This window comes from Typopeltis vanoorti, chromosome 2 (assembly GCF_054136105.1).
Source record: "Typopeltis vanoorti isolate ZY-2024b chromosome 2, IOZ_Tvanoo_1.0, whole genome shotgun sequence".
Classification (NCBI taxonomy): Eukaryota; Metazoa; Arthropoda; class Arachnida; order Uropygi; family Thelyphonidae; genus Typopeltis; species Typopeltis vanoorti.
Genome location: NC_143550.1, coordinates 146,895,197 through 146,920,329, shown reverse-complemented (window position 1 = coordinate 146,920,329; position 25,133 = coordinate 146,895,197). Strand labels below are relative to the sequence as shown.

Genomic DNA, 25,133 nt, shown 5'->3' with positions numbered 1-25,133 from the left:
AAACAAATTATTAACAAGGATGAAATTCCTCAAGATGAAGTATGCTTGTGAAAGCTGCAATGTATCGGTCTCTTGGCACTGGGCAACGATATTGAAAGTGGGACTACAAATCTGAATGCTTCACAAGAATCTGTGCATGCTATAAAAATAATTTATTTTCCAATTCAAAATGCCAATCACTAATAATAAACAGCCTATCATAATTTATGCTCATGCATAGACCTACACATTTTACCGTGTAGACATTTGGAACCGAAATCCTACAGAATAGGTTGCTTATTTCTTATTCATGGAGGTGTCCTATGTCTGTAGAAGCATGTGTTCACAGGGCCTGTTTGCCTGTTTTGGGGGGACGAAGTTTTCCCTTAGAAAACCTGAGTTTCTGGGTGAAAAAAATCCCCTACTTCCATATGAGACTGGCTAACTCACCTTTAGTTGAAAGAGACTAGATAAAATTCCTCACATCACTGATGGGAATCGAACCTAGGTCTTTCCAACCAAAAGCCTTCGTCTATACTGACTGAGCTACAGAGGCTCTAATAATAAATAACTAATCGAAATTGCCTGCAATTATTTTTATAATAATTTCAATTTTGAATTTGTTTTAAATGTTTGTCCTTTGATTTATAATTTAAATATGTTAAAAATTTTCTTCTACTTTGTATTTTCTTTATTTTTCTAATAAAAGTGTCTAGTCACCTAACCTAACAACTTAACATTAAGTTTTAAAAGAGGTATACCATGAGTAGACATATCGATACAAAATTAATAACGGAAAAAACTCGCATACAAAGATTATTTAATAGTATAATTTTCACCTATGTGTCACAGGCATCTTCAGTACATATTAAGCTCAAATTAAACATAACTGACAATTCCAAAACGTGCCACCTAAGTAGCTGTAAGATAACTAAAAAGGTCAATAAATTTCCTAAAAAAAAAAAAATAATAATACAATAAAAAGTTAGGAAAGATTAGCTGATTTGTAAAGTACTACTCCCATAAAGGGGATAGACGTAAGCTGTCAGATCTGTTTAAGTTAGGAGAATGAAGTAGAGTTTCACATGTTTCTTTATAAAGGCATTCCATGAGGAACTGACTTTTGTCAAGAACTCTTATCTTTCTCCAATGAACTCTATGTCTAGTGAAGATGGCATGTTCTGCAAGTCCAGACTTTTCAGGTTTAAAGTATTCAATATAAGATTGGTGTTTTTCTAGCCGAATAGAGGCAGATCTTCCCGTTTGTCTGAAATAAGATAATCCACAAGAGCACGGAATCTGGTAGACACCTGGATGATTAAGATGTGGAAGCTTGACCTTAGGAGAAGTGAGAAAGGTGGAGAATTTTCTAAACAGTCAAAAGGCAACAAAAATATTCAGTGGTTTTAAAACTTTTGCTATACGTTCACTGATGCCTTGTACATAAGGGACAGGAATGCGTGTTATTTCTTCTGTGTTTGAAGAGGAAGACATATTAAAACTAGTCAAAGTTCTTTTAATGAAAAGTTAAAAGATAGAAAGGAAGAAGTTATATATTGTAGTTCTTTCTGTAAAAGATCATCTGAAGAACAAAAGGAGTGGGCCCAATGAACCAGTGTTTTAATAGTTCCTGCCTTTTGACTGGGATGATGATGAGATTCCACATGGATATAATGGCCTGTATGAGTCTTCTTTCTATAAACTGAGAAATGTAGTTTACCATCTGGTTGGCGAAGAATTAGAAGATGTAAAAAGGCTAACTGCTTAATTGATTCTACTTCTAGGGTAAACTTGATCCTAGGATGAAGTGCATTTAACTTAGTGAGAAATTGTTGAAGTTCATCCGAAGAGCCATTCCACACAGCAAAAATGTCATTGGAAAAAGACAAGAGTTCTTCACAAAAAAGTCAGTTCCTCATGGAATCCTTTAAAACGAAACATGTGAAACTACTTCATTCTCCTAACTTAAACAGATCCGACAGCTTACGTCTATCCCCTTTATGGGAGATAGTACTTTTACAAATCAGCTAATCTTTCCTAACTTTTTAGTCAGTTATTGTTTAATTTGAGCTTAATATGTACTGAAGATGCCTGTGACACACGGGGAAAAATTATACTATTAAATAATCTTTGTACGTGAGTTTTTTCCATTATTAATTTTGTATCAACTTAACATTAAGCAATAAGATGTAACTTGTTGATAGTAAACTGCATGCGTAAAATACATCACCATTAGGTAATCTTTGTTAATGATATTTAGTTAATGTGTATATTAACTAGTTAGTTTACACATTATCTAGTTAAAGTGTAGAGGGCATTTTTATTTTTCAACTTTAATTGAAAGGTACAGGTAATGTGAACAAATACAAATACAAGGGAATCTGCAGATTAAAGGAAATTTGTACATTAGCGTTAACATATATGTACAATTTATTTTTTAACACCGTTTAGAAACCAAACATGGAACTTTTTCAAGTCACTTCAGACCTCCAATAAGCAGAGCAGTGGTCTCACACTAGATGATGAAATTCATCTCCCACCTAAAGACAAACATCGATGGTGGAATTTGAACCAATAGCTGGATGGTTGGAGAGTGGATATGCTAATCAATTAGATATAACTGCAATGAAAATTACCCTGTATAGTGGAAAACATAAAAATCATCTGTTCCCTCCCCATACACATGCAGAGATAGCATAATGAACAAATGCAAACCAAACAAAGTAGAAGTTTTGTTGCAGAATTAAATACAGCATTGTCCTAACAGCCTACTCCAAAATGACTGATAAGGAAAATTTATTCATATACACCCTCTGACCAAAAAGAAACCAAACTTTCAAAAAAAAAAAAAAAAAAAAAAAAAAAAAAAAAAAAAAAAAAAAAAAAAAAAAAAAAAGAAACTAGTGGCGCCACCTGTTGTATCTTTTTGTTGTCGAAAGCGGCAACCTTCATTAGTGTTGTGTCAACTGTTTATGACATTTGTTTCATTAGAAACCGAGTTATAGCACCAAAAGTGACAGTCTGTTTTGACCAGTGGCGTCCCATGAAGTTTTAAGTGGGGGTGCTGCCTATACAAAATAATTTTTAAAAAATTCTTTTTTTTTCTAATTAGTAACCAATTTATTAATAAATAAATCTGTAGATTTATTTATTATGGCAGGATTTATTTATTAATCAAATGAATTAATAAATTGGTTACTAATTAGGAAAAAAAAATAATTTTTTAAAATTATTTTGTATAGGCAGCACCCCCACTTAAAACTTCATGGGCCACCACTGGTTTTGACGAAAAGTCGGAAAATGAATTTCAAACAGAGAGCTGCGATTGACTTTTGTGTTAAACTTGGTAAAAGTTTTACCGAAATGCATCAAATGCTTCAAAAAGCATATGGAATGATTATCCCGTACTCGAGTTTATGAGTGGTTTAAGCGATTTCAAAGTGGTCGTCAGATGCTTGAGGAAGGATGATGAAAAGCCAGACCGTCCAAAAACTGGACTGAGCAAAGTTAATATCCAAAAAGTGCATGATCTCATCAAAAAAAACCTGAAATCGTTCGTGTGATTGATTGAAGATGAAGTGGGGATACCAAAATGAATGTGCACATTTTAACCAAGAGTTTGGGCCTTCGTAAATTGAATTCGCAATTTGTTCTTCACAAGTTGACCGGCAACCAAAAAAGGTATCGAATTGAACACTGCAAAGACCTCATTAAAACCACTCGTAAGGACTCAAACTTCCTTGAAACTTCCTCGCTACTGGTAACGAAACGTAGTGTTTTGAGTATGAGCCTGAAACAAAGCGGCAGAGTGCTGAGTGGAGACCACCAGAAGAGGGGCATCCAAAAAAAATTTATCCCTTAACAAGTATTAAGGGATAAATCTGAACTATTACACCACTGCTATGACATACCCGAAAGAAGAATTTGTGAATCCTTAGAAATGAAATTGGAATCCAAAACATCTGAATATAAACCCAAATATCAACTTGCTGGAATACATACTAACCATAATTAGTCAAACACGTGACATTAAGATGTAAATTTTTCTAATTGTGTGTTGCACAACAGTGCAACACACAATTAGAAATATTTAAAAAAGCATCAGTCTCTTGTATAAATACATATTAGTTGTCACCTTTCTTAGTCTTTACTATTTGTCTACTAGTTTTTGTGTTAACACCTGAAGAAATCCTATGTAATTAAGATGAAACATAATTTTTAATTAAAATAATTGTAATATCTTATGCTAGTTTTCTGCCTTATTAACTATTACTTATATATATACTTCAATGCACTGAGCTACACAGGCTCTCATGCTTAAAATTTAAAAATAAAGTTAAAAACTGTATATTCAGAAAATTTTATTTTTATAATTGTAAAAGTATTTTTACGCATGAAACATGAAAACATATTCAAATGAAATTTTTTTGGGAAAAGAAAAAATAATGAAAAGTGAATCTACTGCAGTTGAAAAGGAAGTTGAAAACAATACGCACATTGATTCAATGAATATGCAACAAGTTGGAGGAGAAAAAGAAAATCATTTAAGGTAAATGGTAAAATTTACGGTACGAGAAGTGAATTTTCTTACCGTAACGAGAAGCAAGCATCGTCTGATTTATGAGTATGTTGCACAAATTTTCTAAAGCAAACACACATGCACACACAATTTTTTATTACTTGAAATAACATCATATTTTAGATTTTCTATGTCATAAGGCAATTCACAAATACTAATTTACAAATAAAATTTTACCAAAAAAAAAAAAAAAAATTGAAACTGGCATGCCATATATATTGAAGTATTTGCAAAAACATGCTTGTAGAAGGGACAATGATATATATGGCCAAGCAATTTCCTACCTGACGAACAACACATGCAACACACAACGATTAAATTAATTTTAGACAGTTCTTTCTTTTATACTAACAAGATTTTAGAACTTGTTTTCTTGCAAACTATTTAATAAAACAAAATTAAGCAAGTTAAAAATCTTATAAAAGAAAGTAACTGCTGCATATTTCTTGTCTACAAGAAATCTCAAACACACTGCATTAATTTACAAAGAATTCTGTCAGCATTATGAAGACTATTACTAAATGGCAAAGTGTATTACTAATCTATCTCTTCACCTTCTCACTCATAGAGAATGATACTGTATGAATGAATTAAATGGAAATTGCTGGCTGTTAAAAGTCTAACCAAATAAGCTACAAGTATCCCCTTATTTAGTATAATAAGCCTGATGCCCACCATAATGATCTGATTTTGTGAAGAGCAGGTTTCCCCATTTGAAAATAGTATGCCAGGTTATATTTGGTAGTCCACGCAGTTAGCCTAATGGCTGTGCGCTTTGCAACCATATGCCTGGAGAAGGAGTGTCCTAGGTTCGATTCCTGTCGGTGACATGAGGAGATGAAGGATCTTCCTCAGTCATAGCCAAGTTAGCTGGTCTTGGGTGTTGACAGTAGGGCCCAGTTTATCCAGGGTTTTTCATCCCACAAAGCAGGAAAACCGGCCTTGAGAATTCAACTACAGGACATAGGATACACTGGGGCACAGGGCTGACCACCTTATCCCGTGAACAGTTTGAGGTCCGATGATTAATAAACCCTCGACACCACAAGGTAAAAGAGGGTATAAAGAAGATGATATGATATATTTGGTCAGAAGTTGAAGTATGTACTTTAGATAAACAATCTCACAAATATCCCCATGTGCTGTGTTAAACTTTCATTTCAAAGTTGAAAGTTTTTCCACTTGGTTATACTTATCAATTAAAGATGCCAAGAAATTATTCTTGGTTTCATCCTTTATCCAAGCGTAAGCAAATAAAGTTAGCATGTGAAGTTACTTCATGACTGGGCTACTTGTATATAGAGGATAATAACTTCACATCAACTGCATATGGAAATACGACCTATGCATTACTTCAATCTTAGCATGACTTCTGGGTCTGGCTCCCCACTGATGAGGCCTCTTTAAGGTCGAAACAGGTCTGGGTAGAGGTCCCTCTCCTATGATGCATAGCAGTATACATGTCTATAAGGATATGCGAGTTGCATTACGGAATGCAAAGGCAATTGATGTGAAGTCACTAGCCTCTATATACAAGTAGTCCAGTCGTGAAGTGACTTCACGCACAAACCTTTATTTGCTTACACTTGGATAAAGGAAGAAATCAAGAATATAATTTTTTGCCATCTTTAACTGATTTCATTTCAAAATGTCTTTTTTTTATTTTTTATTTTCTTCAAACGACAGTGATAGAGGTATTTGAAGGTGACTGCAATCAAATGATTATACCAAAGGTAAAACAGCCTATGATTTACAGGTGCTTTCAGATAAGCTCGCAGTAAGTACTTGTTTCAAAGCACTTTGCTTAATGGAAAGGAACAAATTTAGAGTACAAAAATACATGTGAATTATAGAATATAATTTCCATTAATTAACTATTCGTGAAAAGAATTAAGTTCCAATTAAAAAAGACAAAGACTGTTTTGATGAGGAAAACTTACATTTGAATTTAGACTTGAAACTGATCACTCACAATTAAACATAAAAAAAGAAATAACTATTTCTAATTCAATACAGAGATAGCAAAGTAGTATTTAGCGATTCATACATTAATAGTAGTCCGTATGAAAGTTCACAATTTTAACTATATTTACATTTCCGTCAATACAAGAGTCCAAAACGAAGATTAGTATTCTGACAAAGATTGCTCAAATTACAGTGAATCTTTGTTTCTGAGTTAATATTCATTTATTATTTTTAAAATGATATGAAAGTATCATTTATCATATTTTGTGATATGAATAATAAAGCATTTTATTTTAAGATTAACAGCTTATATATATATGAAGTTAAAATGGTATGTGCATAACGATTTACTTTAAAGATAATTATTTTATGATTTGTAAGACTTTCTTCTTAGAAATGATTTGGGAATCATCTTAGATTTGTGGTTAAACAGATACTAAAATAAATACATTAACCATCCAACTGGCTGAAAATATAATGATCGCTTTATGCTTTATATCCATGTTACTTTCTCAAAGGTATTAAATGCAAATGGTACACTTCATATCCATCATGACTGGTGGGTAGTTATATATAAGAAACAGGATTACATATAAATAGTTGACATATAACATTTATTACCTTCTTTTATAGCCAGATATTTATTTTCATTTTCTTCATATTCAGGATCATGCTTAAAAACATCTGAAATTAAAAAAAAAAAAAATGAATTATGAATTTTTTGGTTATTTTATGAAATATACAATAAACATTTCATATTAAAAGCTCAAATCCATAAATAAATGGATTCATAATTAAATCATATAATTCTAATTATGTAATGATATAATATAATTATATTATATAATTACTATTATTATATAATTAATAAATAATTATATATATATATATCATTATTATTATTGTATGACACCTCCAAGGAGTCCAAAGACTCATCGAGGGAGCGCACCTACTCTCTGATTCCACCAACTACAGTGAACTGCTACTATCATCATCTACACCAATGCCATCTACTGCCTACCACCACCACTAGTATTTTTTTGTCTGTAAATTGCGTGTGTTCTCAACACCGATTTGTCTGTATGAGGGATGAAAAACTCAAGTTTCTAGGGAGAAAAACCCTGCTACCTCCGTATGAGATTGGCTAACTCATCTTCAACTGAAAAAAAAAAAATTCCTCTCATCATGATAAGAAGAGAATTGAACTCAGGCCTTTTCCAAATGAAGAGCGCAAACATACCTTCTTTCTTTCAACTGCGCTACGGATGTGCTTAATATATATATATATATATGTTAAATTTTCTTACTTATTAAAAGAAAATAAAACTATTTTTTTTATTTGTTAATTCACTGAATCTTATCTAATTCCATTTCCTGCTCTTATTTTTTTTTATTTTATTATTTTTTTTTTTTTTCAATATCATCCTTATTTTCTGGTATATAGAGGTGTACTAGATATGACATGTTAGCTGTGTGAGGGTAAGTCACTCTCAACAGAAAACTACAAATTTATTAAATTGGTTGACATTTTGCTCCAAGGATTCAAACCAGAGTGCTTGGAGAACTTATGCTTCAGGGATGCTCTTGTCAAAAGCAAAAGTACCTGTCAGAAACATGAAGAGCTAATCCTTTATTAAAAGGATGAAGCAGGTATTTTTTTGGGGGACGAAATGTAGCCTTTAGCCAATTGTTTCTTAGGAGGTAATAGAAACAGTCTCCCAAAGTTTGAGAAAATTAATGCAGTCACTTTATTGAGATTAAGAATGTGTCTCATTGATAATGCTGAATAAAATAGCCTTTCAGATTTGCAATAACTTTTACAAAGGCTTGATATATTAACAGCAGTTACATTCTTCTATCTGACTCTGTGGGAATAGGTATCAAAACCATGGTGCACCATACCTGACATAAACGATGGTAATGTATATTTCTTATGTTCTTTGAGGTGGATGGTAATGGTTCTGTCTTAAACAGAACTTGCAGATATGTGATACTTTATAAATTCCAAAGGATGAAACTGTAATTAGGAGAATGAATAAATGTAGTTAACTTGGTGTGGTTTAAAAGTGATGTGAAAGTTATATCAGGTGATGGAAAAAATATGTAGTTCTTTACTTGATTTTTCACTTGATTCAGAAAATAAAGCATTTTCCAAAGTTTATAAATACCATTCCTTAAAAAACAAAATTTTCAGAAGTGAATAATCAGAAGTGAAGTGAAGATGTTTCAAGTCGCTCATGTTGTGAGAAGTTTTCGATAGTTATGAAGGAATGCAATAATAAAGCAGTTAACTAGTGCGAACTGTTTTCAATGAAAAGCATCATGAATCAAATGCAACTGATACCAGCTATGTAACAGCACACATACACACAATTGACCACAATGGACGTAGGGGAGAAAAGGATTTGCTTACAAGACCAGCTAAATAACTCAGAGAAACTTTCATGAAGCATTTTAAGGAATTAAAGAATGCTGAAAATCAATACGGGGGACTCTAACTCACTGTTGAACTGTCACTTCCCTGTTGTGCACACACATCAAACAATAAAACCTTGGAGAATCAGTAGCAGAAAGAATCTCAAGAAAACAACACTGATGGACTTGGGCAGAAAAACATAGTGAGTTTGTCTACAAAGATAGAAAAATCAGAACATCATGGAAGTCTCAGAGGTTACAGAGAAAGACAGTAAAAAGAAGAAAGTATATTGAAAGGCACCACTAGCAAGATCAGCATGTGTTATGAGAGAACACAGAAAAAAGTGTAAAAAAGCAAAGCAATGTGTAAAAATAGCTAAAAAAAATCATGAGGAAGACATTGGGAAGAAAAAATATGAACATCAGGAAGGTGAGAAAAATTCTAAATCCTATTGAGAAGCTTAGAGAAGAGAGTACATTAAAACAAATAGGAAATGATAAAGGTGAAAACATAAAAACAAAAGTTATTCTAACTGCCTAAAGTAATTACCTTGAAACTGCTAAATGGTAAAGAAAGAATTTGAGAGGAATGCAGTCAGAAGCTACCTGATGCAGAGAAGGTAATCTGAAATATGAAAAGCCAGCTGGAGAAAATAAGTCAAATAATTTGCCTTCACAGAAATCTAATTAATACTGTGAGAAAGCTGTTAATCAAACAAGAACTTTACAAGGTTTTTCTAGTTGAGATTCTATATTTTTTTCTTGTCATGTCAGTAATACTTCAATGTTAAAAAAAAAAAAAAATCAAGAATATTTACCACCAATTTATTAAATACCTATTTTCCAAAGTTAAATCCCTGGCAAAAAAATACTCATTAACATTCCCTTCAAACTTCAATTCAGCCATATTCTGCAAAAATAATCCTTTCGATACAATCTTATAACATCTAGGTCTTGAAATATTAATAATAACTGATTTTTAAATGCTCAAATATAAAAGAGAAGCTTTCTCTTCCGTTTCTGGCCTATCTTGCTATATTTACTCGAACATAACTGGGACTTTTTTTTCCAAAATTAAAGTTAAAAAAATTGTGGTGCAAGATATATGCAGAATCTAAAGTTTTCAGGAAAAAACTGGAAATGGGTATGACTTAACAAGAATCACTTATTCGCTATTGCTACTTCTGGCCTCGAGAGCAGTTTTCTTGCATGCATCATCAACGTCATCTACCCAAATAGCGTCATCTTCTCTCCAATCCAAGGCATTAGAGATGCCCTGTGATTGGCTATTTGTGATAATAGCCAATGCCGAACATAACTCAGTTATTGCTTTTCCTAAGTTGAATCGCATGGTGATGAAAATCCATTAGTTTATCCTTGAAATCTTTCAGCATTCTTTGGCAAAGGGATGTCCTTTGACGAAAAGGAAGAATTTTCCTCTTCATGCATCTTGCGATCCAACCTCAGCTCACTTCCAGATCTGTGCAACTGATGTCTCATTTTGTAGCTAATTCACATGCTTTGAAATATGACATTTTGTGCAAAACACAGCAACCATCTTTAAGCAAACCTAACACATATTCAAGTAACTCGTCCTCCAATTCAGGAAACTTTCCACTTATAGGTCCACAGAATGCTTTTTCTTGACTTACTGGTCTTTCTAATGCAAGTTTCTGTTTACGCCAATATCACACATTAAACTCAGTCACTGTAAACTCACAGCCTGCTGCTTGATTGCCATGTTTTTTTGCAAAATCAATAACTTTGAGTTTAAAACCAGCACTGTAACTTGAACATTTCTCCATATTTCAAGCAAAAAGTGCCAGTAATTTAAAAGACTACAGATACGTAATGAATGACTAATGAGAAGTGAAAGCAGACTGCAAAACGGATAGCAATGGTAGGCCAGTAGAGATAGAGCAGCTATGAATATGTGCATATGATTGGTGCAGTATTAACAAAAGATCGCACGTCTCAATAACAAATGCAAGCTGACAAGTGTTAAGTTGAAATGCTGATTCTCTTCAACCGAATTCCATAATATCTGAAACTGCCAGAGCAACATTCACTACATATTTCTGTTTTAACATGTTCATGTTGGGGTGGTGCTTTGTCCAATTATTGTTCAGATGGGACTTCTCATTACCGTTTGTATACCGCTTCTGCATTGCATGGTGTGCTCAACTCACACAAAGTTTTTTTAATAAAACCCTTTGGTCGAATTTTATTGCTGCTTGTTTGCATGGCACTTCTGTCAGGCTGGCAGGTGGATTGCACACACATTATACAGCATGTTAATTTCAATTTGTGGTAGATTTTATTTGAAGTTAGCCTTTGTGGTCTGTATTAATAACATCAAAAATTTCAAATGCAATTGACCAAAAACTTATTTCATGTAATTGAAAATTTGGACAAATGTTTGGACAATAGTTTTTAGTTAGTACTGTGTTTAGTGGCACAACAAATGGTTTTGCTTGAGTCTATATAGCATTGTTTCTGTGGGAGGAGATGTGATTCTTTAGTTAGTGCCATTTTTAATTCCCAGTTGTCTCTAATTGCACTATTTGTTCACAAATATATTACACAGACTGCAAATGTCTCTATACCTTATTCAGTGATACAATAAAATTACAGGGGTATCTCACTAATCCGAACTAATAAAAACCGTGCTCTTTCGGATTAGAGAAAAGTTCGGATTAGCAAATTTCTCCTAAAAGACAACAATAACCAGATTTCTGTATAAATTAACTAACTGATAGAAAAAAGCTACTGTACTGTAATGTAAAACAAAAAAATAAGATACAGTACACAAGTTTATTTTAGTAAAAGATTTAAGTTGTATGTACCTGTATTGTTGAGGATTCTGATTTAATAAAATTGCATAGTTCAGTACTTAACTTAATCTGAGTAAAAAATATCACTTTCTTGTACACAACAAAAAAAAAGTTTCACAAATAATACAAAAAGAAGTTTTTTATTTCTTTGTAAAAAGTCACTGATTTTCTTTTGCTTCTTGGAAGCTAAACTTTTTTTTGAATGCTTCTTCTCAGAGCTGCATTAGCAACAAAATTTTGTGGAATGGAGTATCATTCGGCTTAGCACATTCTATACACATATTAAAACTGTCAGCTGTCTCTTCATGTTTTACTTTTTATTTCTTTGAGTTCTTCATCATCATTATCACCGTCTTCTAATTCATTCTGTTGCTTCATATTTATAATTTCAGTCTGATTTGATTTCGAATTCACTTTCAGTTCTACCTATAATCTATTCCGTAACAGCTGTTGGTGATATTTTAACATCTGGATTTATATTTTTAACCAAATTATGCACATTTTGAATTTCCTCTTTTGTGTATATTTGTGATTCATGCTGACAATAGTACGTACTGTACAGTATAAAAAAGCAAACGGGTAAACACAATGAATCAAAATAGGCCTCCAGTACAACCGTACAATCGAGAGTATGAAAAAAATACTGTACTGTAATAATAATAAAATAAATAATAATAGTTAAAATAATAATTATTAAATAAAAATAATAGTGCACAAAATAATAATATGTAAAAATAAAACTTTTTTTCTTTCAAACCGCAGTTCGGATTACTGGAGGGTTCGGACTAAAGAGGTTCGGATTTGCAAGATACCACTGTACTTGTTTTTCTTGTGTCTGCAGTATAGTGGTTGTTGGGGAGGCAAGCGAGTTACTATCGTCTCAACGTGAACGAGTTTAAACTTTTTTTGTGTGTGCAAGGCATATGCAAAACTTTTTAGGTAAATTAAAATCAGGAGTGCAAGCCATACGCAAGAGCAAGTTATATTTGAGTAAATACGTGTGATGATAACTATTTATCATTACACAACCCCAGATCTGCCTAGTATGAAATGCCATTCTAGAATCTGATAATGCAGCCAAAAAACAATAAAAATCCTATACTTTTTCAACCAAACGAAATCTGATTAATTATCCTCATTTCCGATTGCATCCCAGTCACGAGATAATCTTCTACTTTACAGAGATTATATAGATACCCTTCTACGTGTTAGGCCTACTGGCCTGTTACAGAGCTATCTTAAGCACTTCTAAGTCGTACCCACCCAGAGGATAAAGTGACTAGCCCTATGCCTCCCAGTATGTTCTATGGCTGTAACTGCGTGTGTTCACGGTTGTGTGTGTGTGTGTGTGTTCATATTTTACATAGAGAGCAGAACACTCTGTGAGGAACATGTGTCTCTTCTATAAATATTTAAGGTCCGTGTTCAGCTGAATTGGGACCTATATTCTGCATGATGTTAAAAGTTAAACAGTAATTAGTTACTATTTGCTCCTGGTAAAACTCAAAATATTTTCTTCTTTTCACTTTAAAACTGAAGTTTGTTGCATTTGTAATAATTCAATGTAGACATTTTCTTAGTCTGCCAATTGGTATTTTTTATATTTGGTATCCAATTTTTTGACTATTATTTTTTTTAATCCATTTGATCATCATCATCATTAAATTCTTGCCATGTACCCTCAAGGGGTGTACAGGATATGATAGTACTACATGAAAAAAATTACATCATTATTAATTTCCTATCTACAATTTTCCTCCAAATTAGTCTGTTACTTGTCAGGACTCCAACATTATCAGATCTTATATTTCTATTGTCCAAGGCACTTTGTACCGTATCAATCCACCTATATCTTGGTCTTCCTCTGGGTCGTTTTGCTGCCAACCTGGCAGAGAACACTTGTTTTGCTAATCTTTCCTTGCCCATTCTGTTTAAGTGAACATACCACCTGAGATTAGCTCTGCTAACGCATTCCTGGATGCTGACAATGTCAAGTTCTTTCCTAATATCCTCGTTTTTAATATGATATTGCCATTGATGCCATCTATTCATGCCTATAATCTTTCTCAGGACTCTCATATCTGTGGTCTCTAGTCTTTGGTCAAGTGTTTTACTTCTGACCCAGCTCTCAGATCCATAAGTAAAAACTGGTTTGAACACTGTCTTGTATACAGCTAATTTAGTGTTCCGACTAATTTCTCTCTTATTTCATATGAATTTATTCAATTGACTTCCCACCATACCAGCTTTGCTGATTCTGTTGTCTATTTCTATATTTAATTTACCATCTTCAGTAAAAATCGTGCCTAAATAGCCGAAATGTTTTACTTGTTCCACAGGTTCTCCATTCACAACACAGTTGACATTTTCAATGATTCTGCCTATTTTCATTGTCTTTGTCTTTTTATTGCTGACCTTCATACCATATCTATTACAACAGCTATTCAATTTAGTCAGAGAATCTTGCAGACTTGTAGCGGATTTATTTAGAAGTATAACATCATCCGCATAAAGCAAAGAGCTGACATTAACATCTCCAATTTTGATATCATGTTTAATTCCACTTTCCTTCATATTCCATTGTGATCTATTTTTTATTCATTCATTTATGGCTTGTAAACGACAATTTTCATAAACCTTTTCATTTTTATTCTCTCAATATTTTTTTAAATATTTTTCTGAATGTTTTCAATTAACATGTATTTTTGATGTTTCTATTCTTGTTTTGTATTCATAAGTTAATACTGAGCAGACCACTGATTTATAGATTCTTACCTATGGTTTCTTTTTATCTTTCTTTTTCAATGTAGCTGAATTTAAATTTAAAGATTCTGATATTTTATTAACAGTTATTCCCAGGTATTCAAATTTCATTACTTGCTCCAATATTTTTCCATTTAGTTTCAATTTACATCTTATTAAATATTTTGCAAATAGCATGGTTTTTGATTTTTCTCTGTTTTCATTTAAAACTGTTATCTAAATATCTGTTGGAATTTAAGCAATTGCCTTTGGAGGTCACTTTCATAGTCTGCAAATAAAACTATATTTAGAAATCCAACCAAAATTTTAATTTTCTTTTTCTTCTCCTCAAAAAATCATACTACCAACCATTCCTCCTCTTTATTCATTCCTTAACAAATGCTGTTACTTCTCTCCTATGGAACCAGCTTCCATAACTAGAATGTGCATTTGTTTAAAGCAAATGTCAACAATTTTCTCCTTTTTATCAAATCCTTAGCCTGCCCATAGTAATGGCATACAAGAAGTTTTCACTATTTTATAGCAATTATCATAAAAAAATTAATAACTACAAAATGTACAATGAAAATATTTGCATAAAATTTGCTTGATCACTGAGTAATACTCACTTAGGATATCATCAGTATTAACAGCATCTTCTAAAGTAATTAAATGTGTAAACTGGTCATTCTCTTCTATGAGGTCTAATTCAGGAATAACTGCAGGATGATCCTGGATTTAGGAAAAAATAAAATAAAATAAAAAAAAGTTCATTATAACAATGTTTGCTGGTATTACTTGAACATCCTTCAATTCCTGTCAACACACCATAGCACTGATGGTATGGTGTTTTGACTAACTTTTTATTAAGTTTATTTTTTAATATGAATCACAGTTATAAAACATTATAAACCTATTGCACATTCAGTACTGTGGGTGGGCTAAGGTTTAAAAAAACCATTTTCCCCTTTTCCTAAAGACCAAAGAGATGTACTTTTGAGCCACTTCAGACCTCCAGTCAGCAGTGATGGTCTTATGTTGAACACAGAAAATTGCCTATTATCTAAAGACCGCACAAATATCATATCACAGCAGGATTGAAAGCCATTGCCTAAAGAGTGGAGACACCATCCACTCAGATATATAGATTACATACTGATTATATACTATAGCAAATATGCTAAAGTAAGAGGTGACGGTACACATCTGCTTTTACATCATCTAATTTTTTTAATGTACTCATCTTAATGATATATTTGAAAGCATGGGTACCAAAGTTGAAAGTAGTTCTTAATATGATAAAGTCAAACTACTTTCAACTAAATCATTTTGCAGACTACTACTTTTTTTGTTTTTAGGGCACAGAAGCAAGTGGAATCTATATAAGTTATTATTATCAAAAATTGACCAGAAGTCAATCAAAAGGATCCAATTCAGAATTAAAAGATGTGTTACCAACCCTTTCATAGGTAACTAATTTCCTAAAGGACAATATAATGGATATCCTTCCTTTAAAGGATGTCTGGATCTTGATTTTTCATGAGTACAAAGTATGTCTTTGTGTTTTCAAGATAAAATAAGTATTATCATTATGTCATCATCATCTCAATATCTTGAAACACTTATTCAAAGTGCTGAGGTTTGTTTCCAACTAAAATCAGTTTAACTCTGCCAGAAAAGGCAACTAATTAGTCCTTTCGTTATGCACTGAATTTGTTCATGCTGGGCAGTGGCAGTGGAAACTAGTTTTACCACATGTATGAAACTTCCACATCAGACGATCATATTTTCACAAATGCATATGTCATATTAGTTGCTACTTTTTCAGTAGAATTTTAATTATAAAATTAGCATTTATCAAGTGTCTTAATGATATCAAAAATCTCAAACATAATTCGAACTGATTTCAAGTTATATATATTTTCATATGCATCTTTATTTGTTTAACATATGTGTGCATTCTGTACCCAATGACTGCATTATAAATGGCTGTTATGGGTATTTTCTGGAAATGAAAATTTGAAAGAGGATGTTAGGACAAATGTGTTTAGTGCTACAATATATCTGTATTGCATGCATGCAAGCAGCATAGTGACTGCAAGAAAGAAGTGTGTTTCATTACAAAGTGTCATTCCAGTTCTCTAATTAGGTAACTGTTGCCATACAGTCTCTGTACTGTATTTAGTGATATAATAAAACCAACTGTTGCCTTGCTTCTGCAGTATGTCGGTTGAAGTTGGAATGTTTTTCATGGTATAGGAACTTTCTATTCCAGTCATTGGAAAAAAAAGACATGGTATTGATCAAAACTATGTCATGTATTGATCACAATATTGACAACTGATTTATTTCTGAATAAAAATGAATATTTCTATGTATTATAAGTAGTTGATTCACAACAAAATACTAGCATATGTAAGATATGTGTTACGGATAAGACGGAAGAGCTGCTGACAAATGAATGAAGTGACTAGCCACATAAATCATGGTCATCATGGGCCTTTTTTTTCAGGCACACTTTCTAGGCTAGCTTTTCATCTTTCTCACTGTGCTTAAGTAATTACATTATTTTAAGAACTCTTTCAAACATTTTTGAATGCTAATGAAGTCAAGTTCCTTTATAATATCATAATATCTCAATTTTTAATATGATTTATTAATGCCATCTGTTCATCCCTCTAATTTGTATCACAACTCTCACATCTTTGGTTTTCTATACTGTTTTATTTCTAACCCAACTTTCAGATTCACAAGTTAAAACTGGTTTGCACAATGTTCAGTACATTGCTAGTTTAGTGTTTTGGCTAATTTCTCTAATTTAATATAAATTTATTCAACTAGTTCCCCATTGTATTGATACTGCTTAATACATTATCAATTGCCATATTTAATTTACCATCTTAACTAAAAATTTATATCTTAATAGGCAATATGTTAAATAGTTACATAGAATTTCTATTAAGAAGAATCAAAGATTTCCATATTCCTGCCTGTTTACAGTTTTTGTCTTTTTATATTATCACACTGAAAATCAGATTTGACAAAACTGGTTCCAGAAAACTGGCTCTTGCAAATGACTTCAAAGATTTATATTAGGTTAATAAGGGATCCTATCCTTCTCGTCCATCCTAGGATGGGTTGAATCGCCTCCTAATGAGAAGTTACTGGCTTATTAATGCAGACAATTCGTCACTCCTCTGCTGCATCCCCTAAGGGTGATATTCATGACTGTAATCCATGTGTGTGTGTTCACAGGGCCGGTTTGCCTGCTTGCGGAATGAAAAACCCCAGATAAACTGGAGAGAAACTCTGCTGTCCATGTCCAAGATTGGCTATGGCTGAGGAAAATCCTTGAGCTCCTCACTTCATCCACGGGAATCGAACCTAGGACACTCCTTCCCCAGGCATATGGTTGCAAAGTGCATAGCCTCTAGGCTAACCATGCAGACTAATAAGAGATAAAGAGATTAATTTAATATCACTGATTTTGATATCATATTATATATGTGCGTGTGTGTGTGTGTGTAATATAATATATGATATGATAGGAAGAGGCCTTAAATATTATCTAAGACCTCTTTCCTTCATATGTGAACCATATAAATGATGAGTAACATTGGACATTGCATGTGGCATAGTTTTCCATCTGATTTAACAACACACAATATATCCTTTAATTCTAACAGCACTTACAACTAAATTACAGTCTATATATTGCTATGTGCCGCTAATGGACAGGGATGCACAACATACAGCCTCTCTGACAAGTCAACTCCACCTTCCTTTGGTGTGGCCTGTTTTCACAAAAGTAGCTTTGGCATTTTTATTGAGTATTCCTACTGCAAAATGATATCTTCCTAGTCAGAAGAAATGCCAACTAGATCACTAGGTGGTAGATAACCTTCGTCACCCAGTAAAACCACCACCCTGCATATTGGGGACTTGAAGTGGCAAATGCACTGTTTGGCCTGCAGAGCAGGAGTTCTGGCCCTTACCCCCCCCCCCCCCATTTCTCCATGTAGTGTGAGTGATACTCTTCAAGGGCATGACTAACATACTTAGAGAATCAGACCCTCCTCCATCTCAAGGGCACAGCAGTTAAAATGATGGTAATGAAGGCTGACTCATTACTGACTGGGCACAAACCAGTCAGTAATGAGCCAGGAGGCTTCCTGCTCAAATAGCACATAGTCATGTCATCACATACTTTGCCAGGTGAGGGAGTCCGAATAGTGGCATGTGGGAGAGGCTGTCGAGGTCAGGGAATGGCAAAGAAGACTGGTCCACAGTATGGGTGTTGTGTTCAAGAGTATCTTCCCCACTGCATGTCTCACTCTTTCTTTTCATCTAATAGCAAACCAAAAATGAAAGACAAACAAAGATGGCAATGCTGCAAACAATAAATCTTCTCAACAGTTCATCTGAACCTTTAAACCAAACACAATATTCCAAACCAAGATCCCTACCAAAATAAAAAATAAAAATTTTCATATCCACTTCACACACATTAGCAGCAACCTCATTTTCTTAACAGAAACCCAAATTACAGCTACATCAACCACACTTTACTTTCAATGCCCAAATTATATTCTTCGTGATTAATTTCATCATAAAGATAGCACCTGTGCCTTTATACGTACTCATACTGCCTGCTAGAGAATGCGAAATTTAGAATCTCCTGTTTTTGATCTCCTCTGGCTGAAAGTTTCCTTGCCCCCACTTAGTAACATTCATCTGTTGCATTTACTGGTCTCCAAACTCTGAAAACCACAAAGACCTCTTCACCTTCATTAAACTCAACCATCTACAATCCAGCTACCTAAACAGCAAATTCCTCGTCTTAGATGAACTGAAAGTCCACAATTCCAACTGGGTCCCTGTAAGGACTTCTGTAACGACTGCTTGTGAATTCTCTTCAAACTGTGCACTGGCGGTGAGGAGGCGCGGCTGACGTCATTTGTTTTTGCGGAGGGGAGCATCGGTGAGAAGGAAAGATATAAACAGTTAGTGAGTTTTTTTTCTGTAAGAAGAGTGTGGAGTGTGCGGGCTCTGTAGTATTGGTTTCATCCTTTATCCAAGTGTAAGCAAACAGTTTCCATATGAAGTAACTTTGCAACTGAGCTACTTGTATAGAGAGGCTAATGACTTTACATCAATTGCCTTAGTATCCCATAATGCAAAACATATATCCATACAGACAGGTATAATGCTATGCATTATGGAAGGGGCCACTACCCAGACCAGGTTTTGACATTTATTGAGATCTCATTAATAGGAGCCAGATCCAGAAGTGATACTATTAGATCTTGAATGATGGCTCTATCAAGAATAGAACTGCTCCATTCAAGATTTAACAAGAGAACAATATCAAGTAAAAGCACACTTGTACACTTGGCAAAGCAGACATAATATGTGAAGATGCAGATATTAAACTTGCTTAAAAAGGAATTAAAATATAAAAGAAGAGGTTGAATTTTAATGAAATCGAAGGAGGAAATAAATATTAAATTGTACTATGTTTAAGGTTATTGTCTAAAATAGATGGAATCTTAATTTGTCTAAAATATACCATGTATAAAGTCGTGTATCATCGTGTGAACGAAGGTTCAAAGATTCCAGTTTGACCACCAAAGATGACGTAATGAGCGATGTGTAGGCATTCGTGGAAGGTGCAAGAAATTCGTGTTCCCCGAAAAGAGCAATGCACATACAGCAAGGAGGTGACGTCACTCAGTGACAGCAAATGGAAGACCGTCGTAGACAAGTTTTGAGTGCGGAAAGAGGGTGCTATGTTGGGGTTTAAAACGGATTCACAGCATTGAGAGGGACACTTTTTGCTTTTCTCCTGGTTCCTGTGGTGTTCCCCAGTCATGTGTGCCCTCCCCATGGATCTCCTGCTCGAAGTTCCCGAGTGGATTAGCATGCCTGATACCCGACAAGACGTGTAATAACAGCAAAGCGGCAGCATGTTTCCCCGTTGCTGAGCGACGCGAATCGAAGAAAATATAGCACAAGATGACGGCAGTGTTCGAGTTTTAGACCATCGGTGTGGATCTAACTGATGAGAAAGCAGCAAAGGATTCCTTCGAAGGTAAATCGTGTTAGAAGCGGTGACGTGAAAAGTTTGTAAGCCCAGAAGAAACAAGTGGCTGATTCGGGACAAGCACGTGACGTGGCAGCAATCCATCGTAAAGAGGGACAATCTATAACAAAGAACAGACGGAAGAATCGAGAAATCATCTAACAAGGTGGTAATGTACAAATCTTTCCTTTTTTTGTTATCTATTGGTGACGAAGGTGTAAAATGGACAGAGTTTAGAAAAGAGGAGAGATTTTTGAGACAGTTTCCTGTGTTATGTTAATCGAATTAGACTGGTAGTCTACGTTCATAAGTTGTCTAGACCAAGTTTAATGTGTATGGGTCGTTAGTAGCAGTAATCTAGTTTAATACCGACATCCATGTTTGTGATATAGATGAACATATGATTCTCATATGTTCATCTGTGTGTTCGAATAGCCTGTCTGTTTGATTATTACCCTGCTTTACTTGTATTTTAGTAATAACCTTGATTTGTTTGATTATATGTGTTGTTTAAATTGTAATATTCTTACATAAATAATAAATATGTTTTCCCATGTATACCAGAGTTTGTCTGAGTTAAGAGATTGAATTTTACCACTCACGAAAATATCGAACCTATGTTTAGGGGAAAAAAGGGGAATTTAGAATTGTCAAGGCCATGACTGTATACTGAGAACTCAATCTACCTAACTACTTAATCTATATAAGGTATTAGTTGAATTCTGGGAACGTTTATTCGGATAAGAATTTCTATCCTAGAGTTCTGACTGGCGCAGCATAAACAAATAAATTTCGTCAGAGCTTGAAGAGAAAAACGGCCCCAGAAAGTCAGTTTAGAAGCCAGATCTCAGTAGGCACAAGGAGAAAAATAGAGGTAAAATATTTAAGAAAACAACAATGTAACAATGGCGCAGGCAGTAGGATTTGTTTTTAAAGAAATAAAAGAACTGGATCAAATACCGTGAGTTGGTCTTCGGTCTCATACTCAGCAATCAGGACATTTTGAAAATTTTGACAAAAGAAAAAGGGAGGGAATTTTGAAATTTAATCTTTATATAAGCATAGCCAAGCGTACAAGAATGTCTCTTCCATCTAGTTCGGATCTGAGGGACCCAGAATTTTTTAAAAGCATAAACCCCCCCAGATGATTTTTTCTCAGTTCTCTGGAGAGGACTCTAATGATGTCAGGGCCTTTTTGACTACATAGAAGAGCTTAGGAAGATTGGGTGATGGAGTGACTTCCAGCTGCTTATTCTGCTTTGCAGTAAGCTAGTTGGAAGAGCAAAGAGTTTCTCTTAGTCCTCGCCACTCCTAAGAGAGACTTTGGATTACCAGAGGTTTAGGGAAATCATCATTTCCCAGTTTTCAAGGGTGAAAAGTGTGGGACCCAGCCTCTGGAAGCTCCAAAAGATAATGCGAAGGAGAATGTGCCTCTGACTTTCACAACAGGCTGCTCTCATTTGCTAATACTATACATGTGCCCGACGAGGAGAAAGATCACTTGGAATGGGCCATATTCCAGCATTTTAGAGTTGGCCTAAGACCAGAACTGAGGGAAACAGCATTCGGGAAGGGGATAACTACTATGAAGGATTGTTTCGAGGTTATAAAAGAAAAGGAACAGCTGCTTGGGGATATCTGTCCAGCAGCTGTAGCAAGCCCAGTTAATATGATCAAGGAAAGTACAGATGTGAGTAGAAATTCCAACCCAGCAAGGGAGGGAATGGACAGGAAGGAGAAACAGAAGGTGCAGGGAGGTAATGGAAGAAATAAGACTGAGTCAATCTGTAGTGTTGCTGCCTGTGAATTTAGCGAAATTCGCTCCTTGATCAAACAGGAGGTAGAGAAGTTTCAACAGCCACTTATAGAACGTCTTGACTCGGTGATTAATCAATTGACGTTGGAATCTCTTTCCTCCCAAGAAGAGGGGGATAACAAACATAGTTCAGAGAGAGGTAGAAAGATTGCAACAGCCTATGTTAGAAAGAATGGGCACAATGATGAGAAAGTTGACTGAGCTGTCTGCCAGGTGTGAAAATAACTCTCCTTTGTCCCTGGGCGGAGAAAGTAGAAGAGGCTACCGCTGAGAACCTCCTAGGTGCGGAGAACCTGTGGAACAAGTAAAACATTTCAGCTACTTAGGCACGATTTTTACTGAAGATGATAAATTAAATAGAAATAGACAACAGAATCAACAAAGCTGGCATGGTAGGAAGTCAACTGAATAAATTCATATGGAATAAGAGAGAAATTAGTCAGAACACTAAATTAGCTGTATACAAGACAGTGTTCAAACTAGCTTTAACTTATAGATCTGAGAGCTGGGTCAGAAGTAAAACACTTGACCAAAGACTAGAGACTGCAGATATAAGAGTCCTGAGAAAGATTAGAGGGATTAACAGGTGGCATCAATGGCAATATCATATTAAAAACGAGGATATTAGGAAAGAACTTGACATTGTCAGTATCAAGGAATGCGTTAGCAGAGCTAATTTCAGGTGGTATGGTCACTTAAACAGATTGAGCGAGGAAAGATTAGCAAAACAAGTGTTCTCTGCCAGGTTGGCAGCAAAACGACCCAGAGGAAGACCAAGAAATAGGTGGATTGATACAGTACAAAGTGCCTTAGACAATAGAAATATAAGATCTGATAATATTGGGGTCTTGACATGTAACAGACTGATTTGGAGGAAAACTGTAGATAGGATGTTATTAATGATGTAAATTTTTCATGTAGTACTATCATATCCTGTACACCCCTTGAGGGTACAAATCAGGAATATGATAATGATGATGTGGCCAAAATTGTGGAAACCTTTTGGAAAAAGTTTATTTTTGAGGTTTGATGGCTCATAACACATATATAATTTAATGGTGTAATACCATAAAATTATATATCAATGGAAAGATAATTTAATCAAGAATGTAATGCAACAAACTTTATTCAATTATCTATATTCTTAAGTGTGGATATAATAGCTTCAAATAACCAGAAAAAAGAAGCACAACTTGCTAAGGGTTGATATGATAGGGTGATATAAAGTAGCTTTCCTTCATTTGAATTAGCCATTGAGCATGAGTGTTTAGAGAGCTAATCAGGTGTCATCTTGTTTTGGGAGTGAGCCAATAAGGTTACAGTAGGATTAAGCTATTGATGTCATGTATTGGAGCTGAGAGGAGGACATTTGGCAATGTGTTATATGATTGCTATTAAGTTGGATGGTTTTTTTTGTGTTCTTTCATTTAGTGAGCTTGTAAAACATAATAAAATTAAAGAAGTGGTGCAAAGAGTTGACTGGTCACCCAGAAAGCGATGTAAAATAGTACTGTTAAGTGAACAAGGCTACAGTTATGAAGAAATTAGAAGAAAAATTGGTATAAACTTAACCAAAGGTGGCATTTCTAAATTTTTGAAGCGGTATAAGGAGACTCAGTCACTACAAAACCAGACTAGTAAAGGCAGGAAAATCTGCACAACAACAAGAGATGATAGAAGAATTGAGACTGTGCCTAGGTGACAGAAGAAAATCATCTGGGTGTATACAAGATGAAATAGCGCTACAATGTGAAGTTGATTGCAAGGACTGTTCGGCACAGACTGCCGGAATTTGGTCTAAATGCTAGAATTCCACGAAAAAAGCCATTTTTATCTCTTAAACAAAGGCTGAAAAGATTAAACTGGGCTAAAACCCATGCTAACTGGACAGTGGAAAAAGGACTGTGTTATTTGGAGTGATGAGACCAAAATCTCCCTGTTTGGTAGTGATGGCATAAATACGTACGGATAAGAATCGGTGAAGATTTGTATCCTGATTGCATTACACCTACTGTGAAACACCCACTTAGTGTTATGATCTCGGGTTGTATGACATCAAAAGGTGTGGGCAGAATTTGCGTGATTAATGGGAATATAAATGCCCAAAAATACATAAATGAAACATTTGAGTCCAAACTGAAACCTTCTGCACGTGATCTTTTCCAAGATAATAAAACACTTATATTTCAACAGGCTTCAGCTCCATGTCATGTTGCTGCTGTGTACAAAAAGAGGTTTCAAGATAATTATATTTCACTGCTGGAATGGCCTGGGAATACCCTAGACCTTAACCCAATCGAAAATCTATGGAGCTGACTAAAGAAACTTGTTCAGAAGCAACCTGCCAAAAAACCCAATTAATAGAAGCAATAATTCAATCTTGGTTTCACATTATAACAGCTGCAGAACTTGGTTCACTCCATGGGAAGGCGTTGTAAGGCCGTAATCAACACTAAAGGTTACCCAACTAAGTATTAACTCACATTCTGAGAATTTTTGTATATCCCATTTTTTTTTGTGTGTTTCACTTTTCTTCTTTATAACTGCTGTTCTAATAAAAAGTCTTTCATAAAAGTTATTGCATTACATTCTTGATTAAATTATCTTTCCATTGATATATAATTTTATGGTATTACACTAAAAAAAAGTGGTGTTATGAGCCATCAAACCTCAAAAATACACTTTTTCCAAAAGGTTTCCACAATTTTGGCCACTAGTGTA

The 25,133-nt window shown here is 34.3% G+C and overlaps 1 protein-coding gene across 1 annotated transcript in view; it reads right to left on the bottom strand.

Moving 5' to 3' along the window:
• ncm (pre-mRNA-splicing factor nucampholin) overlaps window positions 1-25,133 on the bottom strand; it is a 306,231-nt gene that overhangs the window by 138,363 nt on the left and 142,735 nt on the right. The window contains exons 9-10 of the mRNA XM_090408753.1: window positions 15,144-15,246; window positions 7,145-7,207 (exon numbers count right to left, since the gene is read on the bottom strand). Coding sequence (XP_090264879.1) covers window positions 7,145-7,207; window positions 15,144-15,246 — 166 coding nt within the window. The remainder of the gene's footprint in view (window positions 1-7,144; window positions 7,208-15,143; window positions 15,247-25,133) is intronic.